The sequence below is a fragment of the Glycine max genome, chromosome 8 (assembly GCF_000004515.6).
Source record: "Glycine max cultivar Williams 82 chromosome 8, Glycine_max_v4.0, whole genome shotgun sequence".
NCBI lineage: Eukaryota > Viridiplantae > Streptophyta > Magnoliopsida > Fabales > Fabaceae > Glycine > Glycine max.
This window is the reverse complement of record NC_038244.2, coordinates 31,756,877-31,781,433: the sequence shown is the minus strand read 5'-3', so window position 1 is coordinate 31,781,433 and position 24,557 is coordinate 31,756,877. Positions and strand designations below refer to the sequence as shown.

Sequence of the window (24,557 nt, the reverse complement as noted above, 5' to 3'; positions counted from 1 at the left end):
ACAGATAAAAAGATGTGACTGTTGAGAATGTTTTCTGAAAAACTCCTCTGGTAATCGATTACAGTATGTGTGTAATCGATTACAAGCTTTAAAATTTGAATTAAAACGTTCAAAAACTGCTGGTAATCGATTACCATATATATGTAATCGATTACACAGTGCAAATTTTGAATTCAAATTTTAATAGCTGTTGTAAATCAGTTTTGGCCACTGGTAATCGATTACATCCTCTGGTAATCGATTACCAGAGAGTAAATCTCTTGAAAAAGACTTTTTTTTAACTTAAATTTCTTGGTCAAACCTTTTGCTACTTCAATTGGAATTCCCTTCCTATTTAATGTAATCTTCCTAAGACTCTAGAGACTGTCTTAATCATCCATCTTGAATATCTTTTATTTCTTTGTCTTGAATAAAACTTTGAGAAACATGTAATCCTTTGGCATCATCAAAACATTCAGCTTGATCCTTTGTCTACATATACATCGTCCAAATATGATAATATCAAAAGTGTAAAGAAACTATGGTTGATTCGTGCGCTACCTACGTCAAGACCTCACATACACAATGCGGTCTTTCGTGACACCCTTGGCAATCCTAAGGCATTGTTTCATGACCTCATGTGTCTCTGTGCCTGGTGTGACTATCCTTAGGTTGAGATGAGGCTCCAACCTTTCAGCGATCTCCATGACAAGCCTCCTATTAAATAGAAAACAAACAAATTAGACAAATTAGTAATAACTTATGAAATAAATGACATTTGATACAACTAATCAAATAGTAACACTTACCACAACATGTCTAGGCTCATCCACCTCAGAACGGGCATGTGTTGATGCTGCTGCTGGCTCCGGGACCTAAGGGATATGTGGCTCCACAAATGAGGCATCATGCGTCGCAGGTGGATCTCGCAGCAGATCTGATGGCTGTGCTGTAGTCATGAATGGATGAAAAATGACGAAGAACTAGTCCATGTAGTCGAGCGCACACTGACCTGGCACAACACACATCTCACATGCTGGCGCAAGATGGTCTGAGTAGTGCATCCACCTATCATCTATTTCATCAAATGACACCCATGAATCGACAAGTTATGCAGGAATAATCTGGACGTATCCGAACTAGCACATGACCCTCTCTGGTCGGTGTCTGACAGCAATGGGCCCCCACTAGAGCTGACTGAAAAAGCATGAAATCAAATAAAACTCTCAGACCGGTCAATGCTCCCCATAAGGCATCCAGCAAACATCAAGAATCCTGAGTCGATCGATACGCTGCCTGTACGTCTCTGTAGATATGGTTTTCACAGTCTTCTTAGTAGCAATCCACCGACATGCACGTGGTGACACCTTGTCGTAGTCCAAATCAGCGATGCACTCCGCAACTGACAGAAAGTGCTCATATATCCAACACTACAAAGGTTACATAAAATCACACAAATTTCAAATGAACGTCTAAAATACCCTAATTAAAACATTGTTGTAATTAACTTATGAAAAACATATTAATTACTTGTATGAGGGTGATGTAACCAGCAAGTTGTCGGCTGGTGCTGATACAAGCATCATTCAAGTGATCGTACATATGCACTAGGGCAGCAACTCCCCATGCATACCTTCCAATCTGACTAAGGTCACGCAGAGCCTCTAAGAAGACAACATGAACACGGCTTGCACTCTTGTTAGCAAAAAGAGTGCAACCTAGAAGGTGAAGAAGATAAGCACGAGCTGCAGCTGTCCAATGTCCGGCATAACATCTACGCTGATATATATCTCGTAGCCAAGATAGGTGTAACGACCCGCCTCGTCGCTACGGTATCCACACTCTAATATTCGATAATTTCAATTTTTATAAAAAGAACTCCCTTAATTTTTTATTATGAAAATAGAAGTGATTTTGTCACAACATAAATTCATCCAACAACACGCCATTACTTAAGTGAATATGCATAATTACATAGAAACAATAATTCAGTACATGTCATACACATAACGAAAATTAAATATGTTCATATATATATAATTAAAATTCCAGTTTTACATCCTTAACTCAACAAAATAAAACTTAAAAGCCAACTACGGAGGAGTTGATTACAAAACACAACTCTCTCCCAAAATAACGCCAACGTCATCACGTCGGCTTGACGGCTCCTCACCAGAATCTTACTCTCTACACCCTGCCACTGTCATTCTGCTCCCACGAACAAGGTTCGTGATCATCACAGGTATCAACCACACGATACAAAATTGCAAGGGTGAGTTTATTATAAAAGAACCAATACCAATTCCAAATAACCACAATTAGCAAGGAACATAGGCAAACATGATAAGCATACACAACAATCATTATTCAACACTCATATCCAACAAATATTCATCATTCACATCCAACAATTACTCATCATCCATCCATGGACCCAATCAAGACTACACAGAATGATGCATGCACCTAACTCAACACTAAGATGCAATGTGGTACGTACCAACAACAACCAAATATCAGGAAATAGCCTAAGCGTGTCCACACGACACTCTCACTTAAGGAACTGTGCTGAGTTTGTCGAGACCACCCGGTTGTGCACGTAACAGCCCCCCTCCCATAGGTGATCAGCCTAGGAGCCCAAAGGTGTTCCCTACCAGGTGACAGCCCCCTAGTACAAAGTACACTTGGCCACAGTTACTCTATTTCCTGTGTTGTATTAGCTATGATCACGGCCAAAAGTAAGTGCCAAAGACCATGGACCAATTAAAGCACCTAAGCATCCCCTCAGGAATGCTTAGATTCTCTAACCACGCTAGTTACCCACGTCTGGGCCATCCGGCAAGGTCAGTGCACTCTACCCCCCCCATGACATACACTTCATACGACGTATGATCGTGGCCAAAAGCTAGTGCCAAAGACCCTGGAAGGTCAGTGTACAGTGCCCCCCACGATCATACACAACATCCAAGTATGAACGTGGCCAAAAGCTAGTGCCAAAGACCCTGAAAGGTCAGTGCACAGTGCCCCCCACGAACATACACAACATGCACATGCCAATGCATTTCCAACATCAATCAACAAATCGTATTTCCATGTCATTCACAACATAAATATCATCTCATCTCAATGACGTTATCAACAACAACAACAACCTCATTTCATATTCACATATTCATCAATAATAACAATTCATGTTGACATGGTCTTTATTAACAACATCATCTCAAATCAATATCATCATAATTATCATTATCATCACATATCAATTAAAATCCTCAATAGCAACATCAACAACAATTCAAACAAACACAACAATATCATTTCCACACGCACGGTCTTCAAACAACACATTTCAAACAACCAAAACAATATCATTCATCACAATACAAATATATATCGCATCCCATTAGTTAAAATGTAATTTTCTTTGAAGAAAAATCAGCATGCAACAGGGATAGGCAGATATCCTCATAGCTAGGTTCCCTGACCCTAACTATGGTGTTAAAACAGTAAATTTTATAATAAACTCCCCTTACCTATCGTGAGCTACCCCGCGGATTCCTCATCGCGTCACTTGAAGATTCCTTTTCGTCCTTGCTCGTCAATTCCATGCAAGCCTCTCGAAAGAAAACGAAAGGTCAGATTAGGGTTTTCGTTCTCTACCGGAACCGCAAGCCAAGTTGGAAGATTCCGCTTCGGTTGAAGGGTTCCTCTCGGTGTGGGTTTTCAATGGAGAACAATGATGGTTTGTGGTGGCTAATGGTGGATGTGGGTGATGGAGAAAGTTCTTGGAACTTTAGAAATGGATTTGGAAGAAAGAAAGAAGAAGAAATGACGTTTTTCCTAAGCTACACGAAAGCAAAGGCTGAAATGCTTAAATAAGATATGCTCTCGGGAACGGAAGCTTCTAGCACACTCTAGACATCTCTCAAAGATCCCAACGGTCAGATCATGAACAAGTGTCTTGTGATGTCAACATGCTTCTTTGAGAAGCTTCCTCCAGAAGCTTCCTCGTGGCTTCTTTGAGAAGCTTTCTCAACATGCTTCTTTGAGAAGCTAGATCCTTATCTATCCACACCCCTCTATTAACTAAATTAACTTCCTTAAAAATAATTACGGATGAAAATAACGTAACAAATAATCAAACATCAAACATAATTACTAATAATATATAGATATATATATATATCAGGGTGTTACAATAGGCGTATGTATGGTCCATGGCAATGTGTTGTCTCAACCCTGGCCGCCTCTCCTGAGACCAGTAGTAAGTCAACCAACATCAACCCGCCTCGTCGACGTGTAGAGGCTGGAAGGTATGGAAGTCGCCAACAATGGGAAGATGAAGAAGAGACACCACGTCGTCTAGGGTGATGGTAACCTCCCCCATGGGAAGATGGAAACTACTAGTCTCCATGTGCCAACTCTCCACAAACGAGGATATAAGTCCCCGATCGCCAGTGTCTACTGAACATGCGATCAAAGGACTTAGTCCTGTCCCAACAACTAGCCCCTCAATTATAGGAATAGGCCTACCTAATTTCTGCACCTTCCTCCCATGAGAGGATAACTTCAATTCAGGACGTTCCTAAATTGAAGTTATAAAGGAACAGACAATTTATTAACATAATATTTTAAAGGAACACTAATTTCAATAATAAAACATACTTAACATTATAAATACCTCTCCTGTCCATATGTTGGCTGCAACATGCTCAACATACTCAGTAAGCACTGATGGATCGCTCGATCCACCTGGAAATCCCTCGGGCTCATTTGTAGCAGCCTCTGCACAAGGTCCATGTGCATCCGCATCTACCACAAACTTATCTACAACTACCATAGGCTTGTCTGCAGCTACCATTGGCTCATCCCCAGCTATCACAAGCTCATCCTCGGCAACAGGGGCAGCTTCCCATTGCCTATGTGTTGATGTTGTAGGCCTTCACCGTTGGGGAGCATCATCTGAATCATGACGATCCTCTCTCCCCAGAGCTCTGCCAATAACCTTACCTAAGGCACGACCTAAGCCTATAGTCCTAATCATGATCTGCAAATGTCTACCACAAATTCCATCACTAAGCCACACAAATTCATCTCAATATTAACTTGTTCAAACAAAACAAAATTGAAGGTCAAATTAGTTCTTCATTGGAAGGCACTAAAGAATATGACAAGCTGAAGTTGAAGGTGGAAATTCTAATTGCTTTTGAAGTTCTTCATTGGAAGGCACTAAAGCATATGAGAAGCAAGAAGACACATGTTTTAGAGAACACCTTTTATTAACATATAATCATTAAGTGGACTTCAGTCTTTAGTTATGTGTTTGTGTATGATTGTGATCTATCAGTATCTGAAGTTAAAAGATCCATTGAGGATCCTGCTGGATTTTGTTTTGAGATTGCCTCAGAGTTCTATTAGAAGTAGAGATGGGGTGATAAAATGTGTGATGAAAATTTTGATGTAAGGAAAAGAAATATAAAGATTGAGGTAATTGATTTGTTTCCATTGTCCCATTTGGATCTTGTTTTTGTTTTTTTTTTCTTTTTGTTTTCCTTCTCATATTGTTTGTTTAGAGACTAAGTGAGGTTGACCTTGTGTGTCTGTGTTCATTTGTGGTTGCATTGCTTCAGTGGTTCAAGGGTGGCATCACCAACTTTTGTTATAATTCATTAGAGTTGGGATTTGAAGGGGGTGCTTTGATTTGGGGTGAGGCTAATGGGGATGTTGACGTGGATTTGTCTCTTCTTGCTATCACTGTTGCATAGGGTTTGCCTTGGTTTGTGTTGAGCTTGTCGGCCTTGTATTGGAAGTTCAAGGTGTTAGAGAGGTTCCCTTTTTTGTTCAGAGCTTGGTGGTTTTTGTCCTTTGTTATTTGCTTGTGTACTTTGTATGTTGATGCAGCATAAGCAACTCTTAGAAGAAGGTTACATGCAAATCAAAAGAAAGATGATTTTGTTCCTCTTGAGAGTGTCATTACTCCTCTTGAAGGTGAGATTAACATATATAGGAATGAGGTACTATATACTAATCATTAAATTCCACCAAGTTGATTTGAACTCCCACTAAATTACAGCGAGTTAGTTCATCATAATCACCTATGACTTGATACATATGAAAAGAGCATAATTGCTGAGTAGCAATATGAGATAAGAGTGAAATGGCAGAAACAATAGTATCTTTTGCCTTAGGAGAAGTTTATGAAATCCTAACGGACAAAGAAAAGCTGCTAAGAGGCATCCACAAAGACTTTTCAGACATTAAAGATGAACTAGAAAGCATTCAAGCCTTCCTCAAAGATGCAGATAGAAGGGCTACAGATGAAGCAAACACCAATGATGGAATAAGAACTTGGGTGAAGCAAAATGAATTCCTTTTTTTTGAGGTAACTGAAATTGTAGGATTTGAATTGCCAAGAGATGAATTGTAGGATTTGAGCTAGGTGGGAAATGTCCAGAAGAGCTTCAAGGTATGTCAAACAATATTGTTAGAAAATGTAAGGGGCTACCTTTGGCGATTGTGGCCATTTGTGGTCTATTGTCAACAAAATCTAAAACTGTTTGAATGGCAAAAGGTGAACCAAAATCTAAAACCGTTTGAATGGCAAAAGGTGAACCAAAATCTAAACCTGGAGTTGCAGCGTAATGCCCATCTAACTAGTTTAACTAAGATTTTGTCTCTTAGTTATGATAACCTGCCTTACTATTTGAAACCATGCCTTTTGTATTTGGGTATATATCCAGAGGACTACTCCATTAATCACAAAAGTTTAACTTGACAATGGATAGTTGAAGGATTTGTTAAATGTGATGGGAGAAGAACTATAGAGCAAGTTGCAGATGAGTAAAGAAAAATTTATGATCAATTATGTCTTTGCATATATAGACAAAGATGCAACGTTTGAAAGATAAGCTAGCTATAACAGCAAAGGCAGAGTCACAATTGTAAGCATGTAAATAATGTTTTTTGCAATAACTAATGTTATTTGTGTTTTTCCTAAGGATAAATTGAAGCTGAGGTTAAAAACACTAGAAAGCCTTAAAGCATTTCTTAAAGATGAGGTTAAAAACACTGAAGCTGAGGTTAAATTATACATTTTTTTAAATTAAAATAAATCTATACGGATCAAGTTGATTCGTATACATGTTGCGACGCAAAACTCATTACGGACATCTAATTCCTATTGCAGATCATCTATACCCTAAGCTATCACAACTACAGATGATCTAAATCCCTATGTGAATCAACTAAATCCCTACAAACTACACTAAACCAGCAACAATGGAAGCATGAAATCAAAAGGGACAAGACGCTTACCTTGACCTCGATGGAGCAGCACCAACAGAAGAAGAACACGCAAAGTCAAGGTGAAGATCACCACCACCATGCCGCCAACACTGTAGAAGAAGAACGGGCCCAAGAACCACGCCGCCAGCAGCTGTTGAAAGCGCAGAAGAAGACAAAGTGCACTCACTGAAGGAAGAAGAAACAGAAGAGACGAGGCGCGAAAGGAAGAAAAAGTGTTGGGTGCACTAATATTTTTAAAAATATGTCAGGGGTATTTTAGTCTTTTCCCCTTAAGTGTTAGGTGCACCTAGCATCAGCCAAAGAATTTTATTAAGGTACAAGAGGTACTGGTAAAAGCATTATAAAGGAGAAACTGAAAACAAAGCCCACCCCATCAAATACAAAGCAGAAAAAAATAAAACACAAATCCATGGGAGCTGCATAATCACAAAGGCAGAACCCCACCCTCAATAACTATGATTATCGAAACAACAAAGCCCAACAACACCTCAACAACATGAGCCCTTCAAATATAAACTATAAAGCCTTGCTACACTAATTTCAATTACTACTAGTTGTGCAGTTGAACAAACTATAAGGAAAGCTAGAAATTACTTTGCTATTGTCACATGAATTCCTTTACTGAAATTTCTTCAAAACGATGTTCTTTGCAAAAATATTATGAGGAATTCTATATTATCTTTAATAAGGAGAGAAGTTATGTGTGGTAAGAAATAGGAAAAATTGGTAGTCTAACAAAAGAAAAACAAAGAAAAAGAGCTCAAGAAAATCTTAAGATTTTTTGTGAGATTATTTTATGGGTATTTTTTATTAAAAAAATCAGATAAAATCTATTGAAATTCATCTTAAAAAATAATTCATCGAAATTTATATATTTTTAAATATTTAAAGACTTTTTTTAAGTTATAAATTTTTTTAATTAAATACCACAAGATTTTATTGATTTCTTAAAAAAATTCTAAAAATTTTAATTGAATATCATAAGACTCATTTATATAATTGAATAATCCTGATTGAATATCATAAATGTTTTTATAAGAATTTTTTTAAAAAATTATTTGAAATCTTAATTCAATACACCCGAATATCATAAACTCAGTACCCTGCTCCTTCTCACCGGCCTCCTCTTCAGCAGCAATATTGTCTTCGTCATGCTAAACACCATTCTTCACGTCCTTAAAAGGGTCAAAGAGACCTAAGTCAAGGTCCTAAAAAACTCGGCCTGCCTGACAACCTTGTTGAAGCCTTTTTCATATTGCTCCACGACCTCTTTCTTGAAAATGAGTAGCTCCTCCTTAAGCTTCTTACTGACCTCCCTCTCTCTAGCAGCCCATAGCTCGAACTTCTCCAGCATGGACTGTGACTCCTTCAATCAACAGGGCATCAAGATCTACCACCTTCTTGGCAAGCTCGTCCTTCTCTACCACAACATCCCCACCCTGGCAGCCCAGTTTTTTTTCTCTTCCTACAAGTCCTTGCAACGTTTGGATAGTTCATCATCGTCCAACATGGTGCGTGGCAACTTGACCAACACACTACCAACTTTAGAAGATAGTTGGTGGTTTGACCTCCCAGCCTCATCAAAAGCAATGGTGGCACTAGCTACCTTAGGGCGCTCTACTTTCCAAATAGTGCAAGCATTCGCCCTCCATTTGGCAACTTCGGCCTCCAAAAATGTCACTTTGCTCAACATCTCTTGATGTCGCTGCCCATTTTCTTCAAGGATTGCAAGACTCCATTGAAGGAAGACCTTGGAAAAATTTGTGGCATACTGGAACCCAACTGACCTGATAAGATTTTTATCAATGGTCGATACAAAGCCAATCGGGGTCTTCTATTCGGGTTTGTACCCCATGGCCCATAAGGAATTAGCATCATTGAAAGTGTAGATGTGATCCAGGGAAACATGGGGGTGAGAAGAAGTGGAAAGTGAAGCCAATGCAGTGGAAGGAGGGACCATTGGAGCCGAAGAGGAAGGAGGAGGTGCCACAGGGGCATTGGTTGTCACTACACCAACACTCAATAAAGATGCAGCGATGGTTGACGAGGGCGCCACAGCAGAACCAACCAAAGCAGCTGGTGCACTCACTTCGACAACAAGAAGAGTGACCTTGTAAACAATCACAACAGCAAGAGCCTCAACAGTTGTTGAAGCTAAAGGCACATCTTGCACAACCAAAGGGTGAACCGCACTAGGCGTCAACCCTACAGCTTGCCTCAGGGCATGAAGGCTCGAAGGAGCCCTCAACTTTTTCAGCCAAACAGCCCAGCACTATCATCCCACTTCCTCTTAGCCAATACAGAGGAAGTGGCACTGGGAGCAATCTCAACAGTACTAACAACAGCAAGGCCAACCTCAACAGTAGGTTGACCCCTTTTAGTGGGAGTGACAATAGACGGTGGCATAGTCCCATCTGCAAGTCTAACTTACTTAATGAGTTGCCTCCTCGAGAAGTCACCCATAATATCTGGAAAAAGAGCAACAACAACACAAGCAAGTGTTAGTTTAAACCTCAATGTAAGTACATACATAAGAAAACAAGGCAAGACAAAACATTTACCGTCCAAGGCAGTGAGGAGATCACTTGCCAGGGAAGAGACAAAATGGTTCACACGCCCAACAAGGCCGATAGTTGCTCCAAGATGGCCTTATCAACCCTCTCCGCGAGGGTCAACAGGTCTTCATCAAAAGACTTAAACCTGGTGGGATCAACCTGCCAGTAGAATAGAAGCGAGGTTCCCCGTCCTTGTTAAGCATCAGTGGCAAACCATTAACCACGACACTCGAGTCTAGGACCTTGAAGAAATGGTCCTTGAAACAACAAAAGATGTTCGAGTCAAATTGAAACAACTTCTTGGACATGCTGTTCAAGGAGACCCAATCAATCTTTCCTGCCAGTTTCATCTGGAAGAAGTACAAGAAGACCGACACACTAGGCCAGATGTTAAAGAAGGGGCACAAAATTTCGAAAGCTCTCACCATTACCCAACTGTTTGGGTGGAGCTAAGAAGAAGCCACACTCAAGCACTCAAGTAGAGCACATTGGAAGATGGTCAAGGGGAGAATAAGCCCCAAGACCTCAAACAAGCACCTATACATAAAGAAGAAGGGTGGACTACCCGATGCCACCCTCAAGAAAGGGAAGTCATCAATCCTACAAGCCTATGAAGGCAAGAAGTGCCTCCACCAGTACTATGCAAAACCTTCACCTTCTCCGAGGAGGAACTGACAATGGAAATGACCTCCCGGTTCATCAGGGGTTGCTAAATTGAACCCTCAAAATCACTGCCACCCATGCTGATGGCAGAGAAACAAAAATGAAGACATTATCAAAAACAAAATACCTCGAAGGATTGAAGATGATGAATAAGGAAAAAAGAAAATCACAAGAAGCAAGCACGAAAGCAAAGAGGATTTAGGAGACAGGAAATCACAGTGATAGTGCCCCAAAATCAAACGCCCCCTCCATTTAAAGAGGAGGCAAACTCTTCGATAACTTGCGGGAGCTGAAGTGCCGCCCTAAACTTTCGCACCACAATGCAGCCCCACTCACGCACGAACCGTGTCTCCAATATGTATCCACTCAAAGAGTGACACATATACAAGAGTACTACACGTGCGTCGCACACACCTGCGGTAGCAAACTGAATGTAACTTTTGTCTTCAATACACCCTCCAATAGTCAGAAAAAGGGAAGAGTTGTCAAATCTAAAGACTTCCTTCACCTAACACATCAGACTTAGCTTGCAAGATCAAAGGCATGTTCATCCCAAACAACTTGATAGAAGCAACTCGGACAACATTTGTCTAGGCTCGGGGGATTGACAAGCCACATCGACCTGCAATTCTCTCATCAGTCGAGGTTACTGCACCTCACATCAGACAAACACTCGTCCATGCTTCTGGGGCTTGACAAACTCATCACCCTCCTACTTGTCAAGGCTACTACCCCGAACATTAGACATACTTCAACATTGAACAACCTCTTTCGCCCGCAAGTCAACTCATAGCTTGGGGTCTTATGTACTGTCAAGTGTCCAAAAATACACGTGGCATCATAAGTGACACTTCGAGGCATTGTCAACCCTCCATGTCAGCGCTGGCAGAGTAGCACGAATGTCCAATCCTTAGCAGTCAAGCTCCCTAACTAACAGATTTTCTCTAACCTCTTAAAATTTGATTATATTTGAATCTCCTTATCTCTTTTCAAACATTCAATTATCTATAAACTACACATTATCTATAAGGTACAATTATCTACTAGCTTTTATCTTTAAGCCACGTATTATCTTTAACATTATCTATAAGCTACTGGCTATTATCTATAAGCCGATAATTATCTGTAAGGGCCACAACAACCCCTACAAACAGGGACCCACATTTCCACTCCACTTCTATAAATACTAGGTTCCATCGAACCCTCAACACATCCTACACACACCAGCACACGAGCAAACACACCGGTGCACTTATTATCTCTCAAACGTTCACTCGAGCTTTCACTTACACATATACACGCTTTACCTCCTAACTCATATACTTATTTTAGCATCAGAGTCCTTTGTTTTGCCGATACTCCCTCTTGTCCTCTAAACAAAGACCTCTCTCAAAGCTGAAGTGTAAAGTCCAAGAGCCTACTTTGACCACGTCCACCTTGACGTGTACCAGCTCCAGATTTTGGTAAGTACAATAAGTTAAGGAAAAAATATATATGCATATGTATAGATTAAACTTAATTGAGTGAAATCATTTCAATTACTTAGTGCATCCCATTGAGTGAATCTCGAAAGTTCAAAAGACAAACTATTCCAATAACCAAATACCACAACACACCCTTCCTTCAAGTATTTGGAAGTAGATGACATTTCAATCATCATACAATCAGCTAAACACATATGAAAGAACATGTGACTAATACTAGAATAAAAATAAGTTCTAACTAGTCAATTCATAAAATGAATTTAATCTAAAGGAACAAACTAGATATGGAAAGAAATAGAATGTAAGAAAACAATTACAAAAGAGGAAAGAAAAGATTTTGTATCATAATAAGGATAAGAAATAAAATGAAAGTATGAAATAAACTATTCAAAACAGAATTTTAGTGGTAGTTCTTGCACAATTGCAATAACAAATAAAATACATTGCAGACCTCAATAATCAGTCACCTGATAAAATCCCTAGGGACATTTTCACACAAGTGGAAGGTACATACAACTCAGAAAAATGTGAGTAAAAGGATCAGTTTCCACTTTCCAACCCAGGACAGAAGTAGGGAAAAGGAACAACCAAACATAGCTTTTTAGTTATTAGTTTTTAATTTTTACTACATCGCTTCTATGAAACAATTATTTCATGTATGTTTTTGTAGTTTCAAGCATAAGTGGAGTATGATTGTTGTACCCTGATGAAAAATAAGAGGAAAACTAGAATAAATAAATACCTCCTTCTAAAATGCATCCATTCAAAGGGAATCTCTAGCGCCATGTCAGGAACAAGTTCATGAAAGCAATCTACAATCCATTCACATGTTTCACGCATAGCCCAAGTCTGCCAAGAGAACAACTTTCCTATCTCAAGCATTGTCACATAAACAACAAAAGCCTTATCTCACTAGGTGAGAAAACATTGTCGCATAAACAACAACAAAAACATGATGCATAATAAGAAACACTAAGTGTTCTTTTAAACACAATTCAAGATAAGTCCATAACACTTACTTCCTTCTTTTGTTGTCCAATATCATCATTAAATCCATCCAAATGCAGTTTTGATCCTTTTGAGTCAGCTGACAAAATATCATCAAGTGACATTTCATTCTTGTGTTTTACTGGATACCTCAGTTGTACAAACTTTAGCTTACAATGTAATAGTCTCCACTTTTGATAAATGACCTTAACAAACAACAAAATCGCTAACAGAAGTGAAAATTCATCTGATCTAACGATGATCTACATTCATTAAAATAATTTGATTCATTTGGTTATACTTATAGTACACTGCAAGAATTTCCATACATAAAACATAGGAAAAAAAATGTAGTTAGTGTAGGTCAAATACCGTCTTCTTCTTATCCTACAAGAACATCCTCATCCCAAGCCTTCTTAAATAAGTCATCAAATTATACGGACAATTCACTTTGTGTTCTAGAATGAATGAAGCAAATCATTTAAGTAAAGATAGTAGATCATATATATGATTGCTTCTAAATATAATCAAACAAGACAAAAACATCCTTAAATTGACAATCTCCAGAGTACTAGCACCATTACCATATAACATAAGACTTAGAAGATCTACCATGTCTCTTAAAGAAATATAAATTGAAACAGTTGTCCACAAATTTGGATGAAAAAATGGCAATAATATGATTAACTAACCAATTTTCCATCTAATGAACTCTTGAGTGAATTGGCTTCCTTGCAAGCATTCCACGAGCAAGGATAGGGCTTCAAAAAAGATAAAATTGCAACATTCTATAAAATTCAAGAAATTAAATTGCAGAGAAACTATGCAAAGAAACTGTTTGTGTTTCTAAAATGCCAAAAGTGTAGAAAAACCAAAACCAAATCTCTTGAGTCGTCTCCTACCTAATCCCTAATCTCTTTCTTCCTAAACCCAAAAAGACCATAAAATAATAATTTGGACTAACCTTGCTTCCCTGTTTGACGGAGATTGTGAGCACGAGTTCCAAAAACTATGAGGGCGAGGGCAAGGGCAAAGGGCAAGGACGAAGGGCAATGAGGGAAAACGAACCACAACCAGGCCACACACGAGCTTCAACAAAAAAAAGATTCAATGGTGGTGTTGGACAGCTTCGACAGAGACACGAGTGAAAGACGATGCAAAGAAACTCTGAGAGGGTGTGAGCTAGTGAGACGAAGTGAGACTCTAAGAAAGGGCGCGAGACAAAGCCAAAACACTTGGCTTTCAAAGAGGTTTTACAAAATCGTCTTTGAATTAGCGATTTCAACGACGGTTTTCCCAAGAATCGTCTTCGATTTCTGACTTCAACAACATTTTTTTTAAATGGCATTGTAATTTTACTACTATTTACAAAATTACCACCAGATTTTTAACGACAAAGGTTTTGGTAAAACCGTTGTTGAAGCTTTTTTTTTAGTAGTGAGATGGTCTATACCTAGCCTTCTATAAGAAATTTTGGAACCTCTGTGGAATGGACAATTTCGTGGCAGCCTTAACGTGGCTCAAAAATGGTTTATTTCCTTCCCAAATTACACAAACCACCATTGTCCTAATACTAAAAAAAACAACCCAATAACCATAAAAGACTACAGACCCATTTTCCTATGCAATGTCTTGTACAAAATTATCTCCAAAAACACTAGCCAACAGATTGAAGCCTCTCCTTCAAATTTGCATTTCCATTGAACAATCTGCATTCGCTAAGGGTCAGTCAATCCTTGACAATATTATCGTAGCCTCTTAAATAATTCATCACATAAGGTGCAAGATTGAAGGAAATGAAGGGGAAATAGCCTTAAAAGTAGACATCAGTAAAACTTTTGATAAGGTACAATGGAGTTATCTCTTGGCTGTCATGGAAAAAATGGGTTTTAATATAAAAAAATGGATCACTAGATGTTATGCTTAGAAACTGTTCACTATTCAATCATGGTAAATGTGTAGAAGCAAGCTTCATGATGATGAATCAAGTTGATTCAAGTAGTTTTGATGATGACAAAGATGATGACAAAAAGCCCAAGAAAATGATTTCAAGATTGAGTCAACAAGTTCAAGATCAAGATTAATTTCAAGTTTCATGAGAAGAAATCAAGAAGATTCAAGAATCAAGAGAAGTTGATTTCAAGATTCAAGAGAAGATGAATTCAAGATTCAAGAGAAGAAATCAAGAAGACTTCACAAGGGAAGTATTGAAAAGATTTTTCAAAAAACAAACATAGCACAATTTTGTTTTTCAAAAGAGTTTTTCTCAAAATTTTCCAAGTTACCAGAGTTTTTTTTACTCTCTGGTAATCGATTACCAATTACTTGTAATCGATTACCAGTGGCAAAGTTTAATTTCAAAAGCTTTTAACTGAATTTGCAACGTTCCAATTGATTTTTAAATGGTGTAATCGATTACAATATATTGATAATTGATTACCAGTGTATCTGAACGTTGAAAATTCAAATTCAATTGTGAAGAGTCACATTCTTTCATAAAATGCTTTGTGTAATCGATTACTTGATTTTGGTAATCGATTACCAGTAACAAGTTTTGAATAAAAATCAAGAGATGTAACTCTTCCAATGGTTTTCAAGTTTTTCTCAAGGTTATAACTCTTCCAATGGTTTTCTTGACCAGACATGAAGAGTCTATAAAAGCAAGACCTTGACTTGCATTCAAAAATACTTTTTGAATATCTTTTTCTTCTTCTTCTTTCTTTGCCAAAAGCCTTCTAAGTTTTCTAGTTTCCAAACCTTGTTCTTTCACAAAAAACAAAAGTGTGCTATATATTTTCATTCTCTTCTCCCTTTACCAAAAAGAATTTGACAAGGACTAATCGTCTGAATTCTTTTTGTGTCTCTTTTCTCCCTTTTCCAAAAGAATAAAGGACTAACCGCCTGAATTCTTTTGTGTCTCCCTTCTCCCTTTTCAAAGAATTCAATAAGACACAGTCTGAGAATTCTTTTGATTCTTCTCTTTCCCTTAAACAAAAGATTTCAAAAGACTAACTGGCTGAGATATCTTTTGTTTCCCCTTCACAAAGTTTTAAAGGACTAATCGCCTGAGAACTTTGTCTTGACACATTGGAGGGTACATCCTTTGTGGTACAAGTAGAGGATACATCTACTTGGGTTGTTGTAACTAAGAACAAGAGAGGGTACATCTCTTGTGGATTAGTTCAAGTGGAGGGTACATCCACTTGGTTGTTCAAAGAGAACAAGGGAGGGTACATCCCTTGTGGATCTTTGCTTGTAAAGGTTTTTACAAGGTTGAAAGAAATCTCAAGGACCGCAGGTCGCTTGGGGATTGGATGTAGGCACGGGTTGTTGCCGAACCAGTATAAAATTATTGTGTTTGTCTTCTTTCTTACACTTTTAATTTCCGCTGTGCACTTTTAATTATCGCTTTTACTTTTGGTTAAGTTTCAATTACTGTTCTTTACTTTCTTAACTTAGTAGTAAAAGCCTAATTAAATCTAGTAACATTAAGAAGGATAAGTTTTAATTAATCAAGATACATTAATAATTAATTCAACTCCTCCCCCCCCCCCCCCCCCTCTTAATTATTCTGAGGCCACTTGATCCAACAAAATGGGGATTCTTTTGGTCATATTATTCCAAGGAGAGGTCTTAGATAAGGTGACTCACTTTCACCCTATATGTTCATCATATGCATTGATGGTCTCTCTACACTACTAAAGAGAGCTAAAAATAGAAGGGATATCCATGGTATAAAGGTGTGTAAGGGGTTCCTCCCCTTTCACACTTGTTATTTACTGATGATTGTTTTTATTTTGCAGGGGCAGTGAGAAGGAGACAGATGCAGTTATGCACATCCTAGATACATATGGGAATGCTTCAGATCAACAAATAAATCTTCATAGGTCATATTTTCTTCAACACTAATACATCCAGGACCATGAAGGATACAATTATGTCAACAATAGGAGTCTCTACTCAAATTCGCACAAGCAAATACTTGGGGCTCCTATCTCTTATCGGAAGAAACAAAAGAGTAATCTTTGGCTTCATGAAGAACAGACTTTGGAATCACATTAATCATTGGACCACAAAGAATTTATCTGAAACAGGTAAGGAAATTCTTCTCAAATCATGTGCTCAAAAAATTTCATCTTATTTCATGAGTGTCTTTCTCCTCCTTGTCACTTTACAAGATGAGATGCAAAGGATAACGAATTCCTTTTGGCGGGGTAAACAAATGGCAATGCAAAAGAAATCCACTGATAGTCTTGGGATTGTCTGACTATGAGAAAGGAGTATGGCGAACTTGGTTTCAGAAATCTCCATGGTTTCAACTCAGACATGCTATGGAAGCAAGGTTGGAAGCTCTCTACCAACCCTGGTGCTACAATTACAACAGTATTCAAAGCCAAATATTTTCCAAATGAAAATTGTGAGGATGCTCAGTTAGGGCACAACCTAAATTACACATGGCATAGCATCCATGCTTCATAGGTATAGTAAAGGAAGGGATGAGATGAAGAATTGGAAATGACAAATTGATCAATGTTTGGACACAACCATGGATTCACTTAACAACAAACCCATATATATCTACTTATCCTCCTCTTGGTCTTGAATCTTTAAAAGTGGATACTCTTATAAACCATGCACAAGGTAGTTGGAGACTAGAGATAATTGATCAAATTTTGAATGCAAATGACAAGCATGTTGTTACATCCTAAGTTCTCTTTGATGTAAATGAAACTGATGAAGACAAACTTGTTTGGCACCTAACAAGCTCAGGAGACTACACAATTAAGTCCGCATACCATCACTTAATGGAGGAGATGATTCAGAATCAAGGTTCAAGGATAAATGGAGACTAGACCCGCATATGGAATCTAAGGATCCCACTTAAAGTCAAGCACTTCCTATGGCAGGTCCTCCATCAACGCTTTCTTACAAACTAAAGGTGTGCAATGCACTTGCTTATGTGCTTTCTGTAACACAAATATAGAAAATGAATGGCACACCGTCTTGGGATGTGACCAAGCTATTCAAATATGGAGACATGCAGAATTATGGAGTGTGATCTCGAATAGTGTTGACCATGCAAAATGAACAAATGAGCTAGTCTTAGACCTCCTAAAAAAGCTCGATGATGATAAACAAATCATTTTTGCAATGATGCTTTGGTGCCTAATAGAACAACAATATTTGGCTAGACTCACAAGACATCCTTCAAACATCCATTGAAACAAAAACTACAATTCCTGCATCAATGGAACCATTCGCGTAATTGTCCGAGTCATACCACTGCATTTTTTGTCCAAAATCCTTCCTCTTAGTCGAAACCACCAACTGGATATTGGAAGTGCAATATTGATGCAATCATATTTAAGTCATACAACACCTATGGTGTAGGTATTTTCCTGCGAGATCAAAGTGGGAAATTTTCCAAAGCCAGATCTATTTATTCATTGGGCACCCCAGATCCTAGGGAAGCAGAAGCATGTGGTCTCTTCCATGCTCTAAACTGGACTTCACAAATGCAAAAAGACAATATCATATTTGAGCTTGTCTGTAAACTTGTTGTAGACTCAAGAGAATTAGGTAGACTACAAATTTATACATCAAAAGGCACATAAAGCAAAAGATAAGATAGTGTTACAATGGAAACGAGATACTTAGTTTATAAAAAGAAAGAAATCATTACCTACTATACGATGTTTTTACCAAGAAAAGAGACAAACAAATTGTTTTATCAACTCCTACATATATAACTTTTTTTACATCCGTTAACATACATTTACATTAGTTATATGCATAACTGACGTAAAAAAAAACATAATCGTTAATTCAAAAACAACCAAACCTTGTTCCAAGCCTAAAAATGACATTTCAATTTTACAAATAAATGTACTAAAACTTTATAGGGACCAAAAATGTACATTTCTAATTTAACAAGGACAAAAAATATATTTTAACTTGAAATTTTTCATATTTTTAAGTACTAGAACTCTCCTCCAAAACAATATGAAATCCAACATAGATAATTTTCCTTCATAGAATATGAACAAATTATAAATTAATGGATTATTGCTTTCTATACAATTGACACAATAGTGTTACTGAATATATGATTCATATTATTGCCCAATTTGCCCTATACATTTTTGTGCAGCCAACAGATAAGCACTCAAGTTATTATGGCATTGAAAGGAATGAATAGCACCAGCCTACACCTAAATGACAATTTCAGCCAACAATTGCAAGCAAGCTTTGTCTAACAGCTGGTATCGAGCAAAGTATAGATCCAAATACCATTCAGAGCATATGCAATGGCACAAAATGGGAGAGCCTCAGGTTCCTTGGCAGACAAAGCTGCTGTTCCAAGCCTGTGGGCACTGTGAAAAATAAATATTTAGTCGAAAGAGTAAGTAAATAATCACTTATTCATGCTTTGTATATTTGTTGAGAAAATAATCACTTTTTTTTCAAAAATTCCCTCATGATGGGAAAAATAAGCAATTGCTTCTTCAAAATAAGTAAAACCGAACCATGAAAGTCATAAAAAATCCCCACTCTGTTCATGAGTACAGAACTTAAAAAAATGTAGGTGACCTTTAACTTATGGTGGTAATGGAAGTGTGGAGTACAGTGAAAATGGGATTTTGGTTAGTGAACTATTATCTATTGATCACAGAATATACCTAGAAGCAGTTGCTATTCCCCGAGCAATTGGATCTCGAAAACTGAGTTTATCGAGTGTTGCTTGCACAAAATTTGCTCCAACCAGACCAGTTAATACAACCACAGCTGCTGTGAGAGATGAATTGGCACCTGCATACAACGGGAATTTTTCAAAGATAGAACGGTGTACAAACAAACAGATTAAGACTGTGTTGTGACCTCTGGATTTGGTCCACAACTCTGGTCAAGTTCCAGCGTAGACAAGATTATGGATTTATGGGGATAAATGGTTGCAGTGTGAGCATAATATTTACCGTCAAACAAGGATACAATGCTGAGGGCCAATGCCACTGTGATACATCTGGGTAGAATGGACACAGTTAAAGATGGTTCTAATTGAACAAGACGTCCAACAAAGGCTGTTGAGTACAGTGAGAATAAGGTTGAGATGATGACAGAGGTGAAAATCTCAGCTGCGTGTCTTTTCACAAGCTGAAAATGATCGACAAATCAATAGTTAATGATATAATGACTTATCCATCATTTCATATGGGATGCCAAAAAAACTTTTCAAAACATGTTTAGTATTTGGTTGGGGGTATATATCAAGCTAACGACTGCCGAGTGGAACATCATGTGTATAAGGAAATAATATGTTTATAGCTCTACGCTCTCCAAGTTTGAATTCATATGCATTTAAGCAAAAAGAAACTCCATTTAAGTGAATGACTATTCCAATTACCTTCCATGAGTATTTGCTAATTCAGCAAGAAATTAAAAAAGAAAAAAAAAAGAATAAGATATGCTTCTAACATCTAGACATCATTTGGTACAACTTACCATACAAAAAAAGATGCCTTTTGCAAACAACCAAAACCCCACATCATTAGCCCAACCCAAGTGGCTTAGCTTAGCATCATGGCAATAAGATAATACAATATTGTTATTATGCACTTGTACTCAAGTTTTATGAAATCCAGTTAAAGTGTCAAAGGGTCAAACTATTCAAAATGAAGTCATTGTCACCAATCCACACTCATAATTCCGAGGAAGACAGCAAGGCTTACTTGGTGAAAAAGTAAAAACATTGACATGAAGTACTGTTAGATTGTCTTATTGAACTACTACTGCATATCATTAACTACTCTGTACTCAGTAATAACATAACATATTAAACATTGCCCGAGTATAAGTTTATATGCAATCTATCTAACAGCGTAAAACATCAAAAGCAACTGACAGCAATGAGAACATACTTTATTCATCTTCTTAATTTTTTATATGCTGAGAAACTTTGAAGGTTTACCTTTCTTTGCTTAAACATAGAGAAGGAAAATGAGAGAATAACAGATTCCAAAAATCCCATTAAAATGTCGCCAGCTCCAGGATTAGAGGATGCCTTTGTAAGGTAATATCCTACGAAAGTAGAAAGAAGAATCAACAGAAACAAATATAGTTCATTATGCTTAAATCGCATTAATAAAAGAATTGCATTGGAAGAGGGAACCAGAGAGAATAACCATATCGTGCATGACAGAGCAAAAGAAAAAAACTATTTGAAATTAAATGCTAGGTCAGGTGTACTCTCCATGCAACTAGACAGCTGAACCATTATAATTCATAATTATTCTTGAACTAAGATCATTCCCTATTGAGTTGAAAATCTTTTTGTCTGCTAATGGTTTCAGCTACATCCGAGAAGCAACATGAACACAAATTGTATCACGATAAAGATACATTACATCTGGGTGCAAGATGCAGAAGATGGGAGCTTTTTCATGGATGTTAGGGACATGAGGGTGCATGTTGTTGGTTACCCATATCTTGATAGGATGTAGTAGGGACTGTTCTTATTAAAAGTTCTTGCACAACGAAGGATTAAAAAATTTAAACTATTACGTCTTAGGCAGAACAAAAATTAAAACAGACCTTAATATAAAATCGGAAGTTTATAGGCTCTTTTATATTCAAACATGATAAGTAAAAAGACTGATAGAAGTTGTAACAAATTTATATCATTACATAAAACAGAAAGTTGTGATAGATTTCCATCACACTGTCTGGCTACATAAAACAGAAAGCCCTCTAGTGATAACTTTACACTATTATAATTTTCAGGTTGTATATCAAACCAAATCAGTTGAGCTTAGCTGAAGATTACCTTAATCTTAACAGAAAGTCATTTTATACCTCATTGTCCTAGTAAAAGGTTTTACAAACCTGATTTGAACAGTAAACAGTTCACTACTCTACTCAATTTGCCAGTGAACTTCAAAGAATTATCATAAATCATAAGGTATGTATGTACACAGTACAGTCAGAATAAGTTTCAAACTAGTAATTTAAATCTTAAGTGTCTTTTCCTAGTTGAAGTTAGCAACCAAATTCAAAGAAACTTACATAATATAGTAATTAAATAGTTACCTTGTAACCATACCAAGCACAGGTTCAAGCCCTGACCTGGAAAAATACCCAAAAGCAAATGCTGTCAGATCTGCAGATAATGCACAGCAAATTATAGGATGGAAGACCTTCTTCACATTTGGTGGCAACCTGGAAACGAAAAATAGCAACAATAAGTCAATTTCTAGTAAAGATAAAAATTCCAAACCATAACAGTGTGTAATAAAACTTTAATAGCATTACCATGTGTACAAGAACACTCTTTTTTTCAATGGTTTTTCATCAGAAATCCCATACATCGGAAAAAGCAATTTTCCGCGTGTATAAGCAGCAGTGTAAAGGAAAATACTTACCCAGAGCCAACCATGTAGCCTAACACTGAAGCTGCAAGCAAAAATGGAAGGCATGTTCTGGCACTTGTACCCAGTGCTGTAGGGTAAAATAATGCAGATACAAATGATATAAGGAGAACAGCAGTCCATGTCCACATTTCAAGGAAAATGGAGCAGGCTTTCCCATAGGCTCAGCTTCTACCAATTCCGTTTTCACAGCTTTTCTAACTGCGATAGCCGCGTAACCAGCAACACAAAATGTAGCCAGCCATCCTCCAACTGAACAACATAATAAATATCAGGAATCTTTAACATGTACTAACATTAGGCTCATCATACAAAAGACGCGGAAAAGGCAGAGATGGGACAATTCATCGCTTGAAAATTTAAAATGTCAAACAAAGTTAATGAAAAAATACTGAGATTATCTAATAATTAACTCTAAATAATCAAATTAGTCCCCAGAAAATACAGGTCACTTATTAGTCCCTAAATTATGAACATTACACTCAAGGTTGCATTTCATCAGTCATTATTAGTCCTTGAATGTGTTACCTAGGTCAAATCAGTCCCCAAACTCCTACCATGCGTACTAATTTGACTATATACTAACTAGTCTAATTATTTACATCCTACTAATGATTATCCAGTAAATCACCATTTTGATTCCTGAATTTATGATGTGATATCCAGATAGTCCCTGAAATTAGCTAAACTTCAAAACAATACAAAAAACTCAATTTGGTATCCATCAATCCTGCTAGTCGAAAACCTGACGCCTATCAGTTAACAACATAGATAGTTCTGATTTGGCCCGTTAAGTGCCTATGTCCCTTCAGGTGTATCAATTATCAACTTATTCCCAGTCGCCAAAACCAGTTTTTTTAACTTTTTTTCTGCTTCAAATTTACCTAATTTGAGGGACTAATCGCATAGAGCATTACAAATTCAAGAACAAAAAAGTAGTTTAGTCCTTAAATAGCTGACTGCACTAGTGCCACTTTAAACAAGTTTCTTCCAGAAAAATGAAGATAAAATTAGTTTATTCATCAGCTTTTTTAAGAAGCTAAATGATTTTAACTTTTTCGAAACTGATTTTAATTTTTACATAAGCTAATTTTAGCTTACAAAAATAAACTTCATTTTTCCTCTCATTTTCTTTTCCTACTAATAGAGAAGCTTATTCCAAACAGTGTATAAATGAACGGTTTAAATACATTTTAGTTCATGCAATTTGGCGCTTTTTTGTTTTTTGTCCTTGTAAAATTATTTTTTGTTTTTAGTCCTTACCAATTATGTTTGTTTTGTTTTTAATCATTGAGACACTTTAGATAACGCTTTGAACAGTGAAAAAAACGTTATCTAAATTGCCTTAAGGACTTAAAACAAATCAAAAATAATTTGCAAGGACTCAAAAAAAATTTGCAAGGACAAAAAACAAAGAAACGTTAAATGAGTAAAAAAGTATTTAAGCCTAAATAAACCAAACTTGAGAATAGAAAAAAGAAGAAAAAACGTGGCGCAGCTTCGGCAACTTGAAAGATGCAGTAAAAAAAGTTTAGCTTGAGCAACAAGAAACATATAAACAAAGGAAACGAGAAATATAGAGCCACAACTTATTCGTTAAGAAAATATTATTTTAATAAAATAAGCAGTTTTTTGGTTTTTTAGTCTATTTGTCTAAGCTATTTCTGCTTTAAAAAATTATGTTTAGAAACAAATCATATCTGCTTATAAAATTAGCGTTTTTTTTAATGATTATTTTAAATTACTTATCATAAATTTAAACAAACTCACCCACAGATAAATAGTAGAAAGAGGCAGAAGAAGCATTAACCTAAAATGAGGCCAATTTTGGCTCCGGAGGCAGCGGGAATATCTTTGACGGCAAGGGGCAAGACCACCAGAGAAGGAACATAGAACAGAGGGAGCCATCTCTGTATAAACATAAACGCGGGCACGAAGAAGCTCACGAACGCCGTGGCGGCGGCGGGCACGGTGGAGTCGAGAATAATCAGAACCGAGAATATGCAAAACATACCAAACAACGCGCTCGGGAACTTGATTGCAGCAGCCACGAACGCTTGCTTCAGAAACTTGTCCACCGCCAGAATGAGGCCCAGGGACACCGCCAAATGGATTACCCCAAACACCTGAAAAAGAAAACAGAGACACTCATACTCATA

General features: G+C 37.3%; 1 protein-coding gene across 6 annotated transcripts; it reads right to left on the bottom strand.

The window, feature by feature from the left end:
• Window positions 1–435: 435 nt before the first annotated feature.
• On the bottom strand, window positions 436–24,347 carry LOC100779994 (plastidal glycolate/glycerate translocator 1, chloroplastic). 6 transcript variants are annotated; one of them, XR_005892490.1, is made up of 14 exons: window positions 24,209–24,347; window positions 22,393–22,650; window positions 22,168–22,189; window positions 22,061–22,096; window positions 20,943–21,052; window positions 19,951–20,128; window positions 19,657–19,786; window positions 19,268–19,350; window positions 13,669–13,737; window positions 13,009–13,076; window positions 12,732–12,838; window positions 1,510–1,822; window positions 789–1,409; window positions 436–696 (listed from the first exon to the last, which is right to left on the bottom strand). XR_005892490.1 is itself a non-coding variant. In XM_041017849.1 (12 exons), the coding sequence occupies exons 2-12, from the start codon at window positions 22,519–22,521 to the stop codon at window positions 2,160–2,162; spliced, it is 960 nt and encodes a 319-aa protein (XP_040873783.1). In that variant the 5' UTR covers window positions 22,522–22,650; window positions 24,209–24,347; the 3' UTR covers window positions 2,129–2,159. The 6 variants fall into 6 exon arrangements, 4 of the variants coding, with proteins under 4 accessions (XP_040873783.1, XP_040873784.1, XP_040873782.1 ...); XR_005892489.1 differs by lacking the exons at window positions 436–696; window positions 789–1,409; window positions 1,510–1,822 and adding exons at window positions 2,132–2,187; window positions 7,297–7,417; XM_041017849.1 differs by lacking the exons at window positions 436–696; window positions 789–1,409; window positions 1,510–1,822 and adding an exon at window positions 2,129–2,187.
• Between the last annotated feature and the right edge of the window lie 210 nt (window positions 24,348–24,557).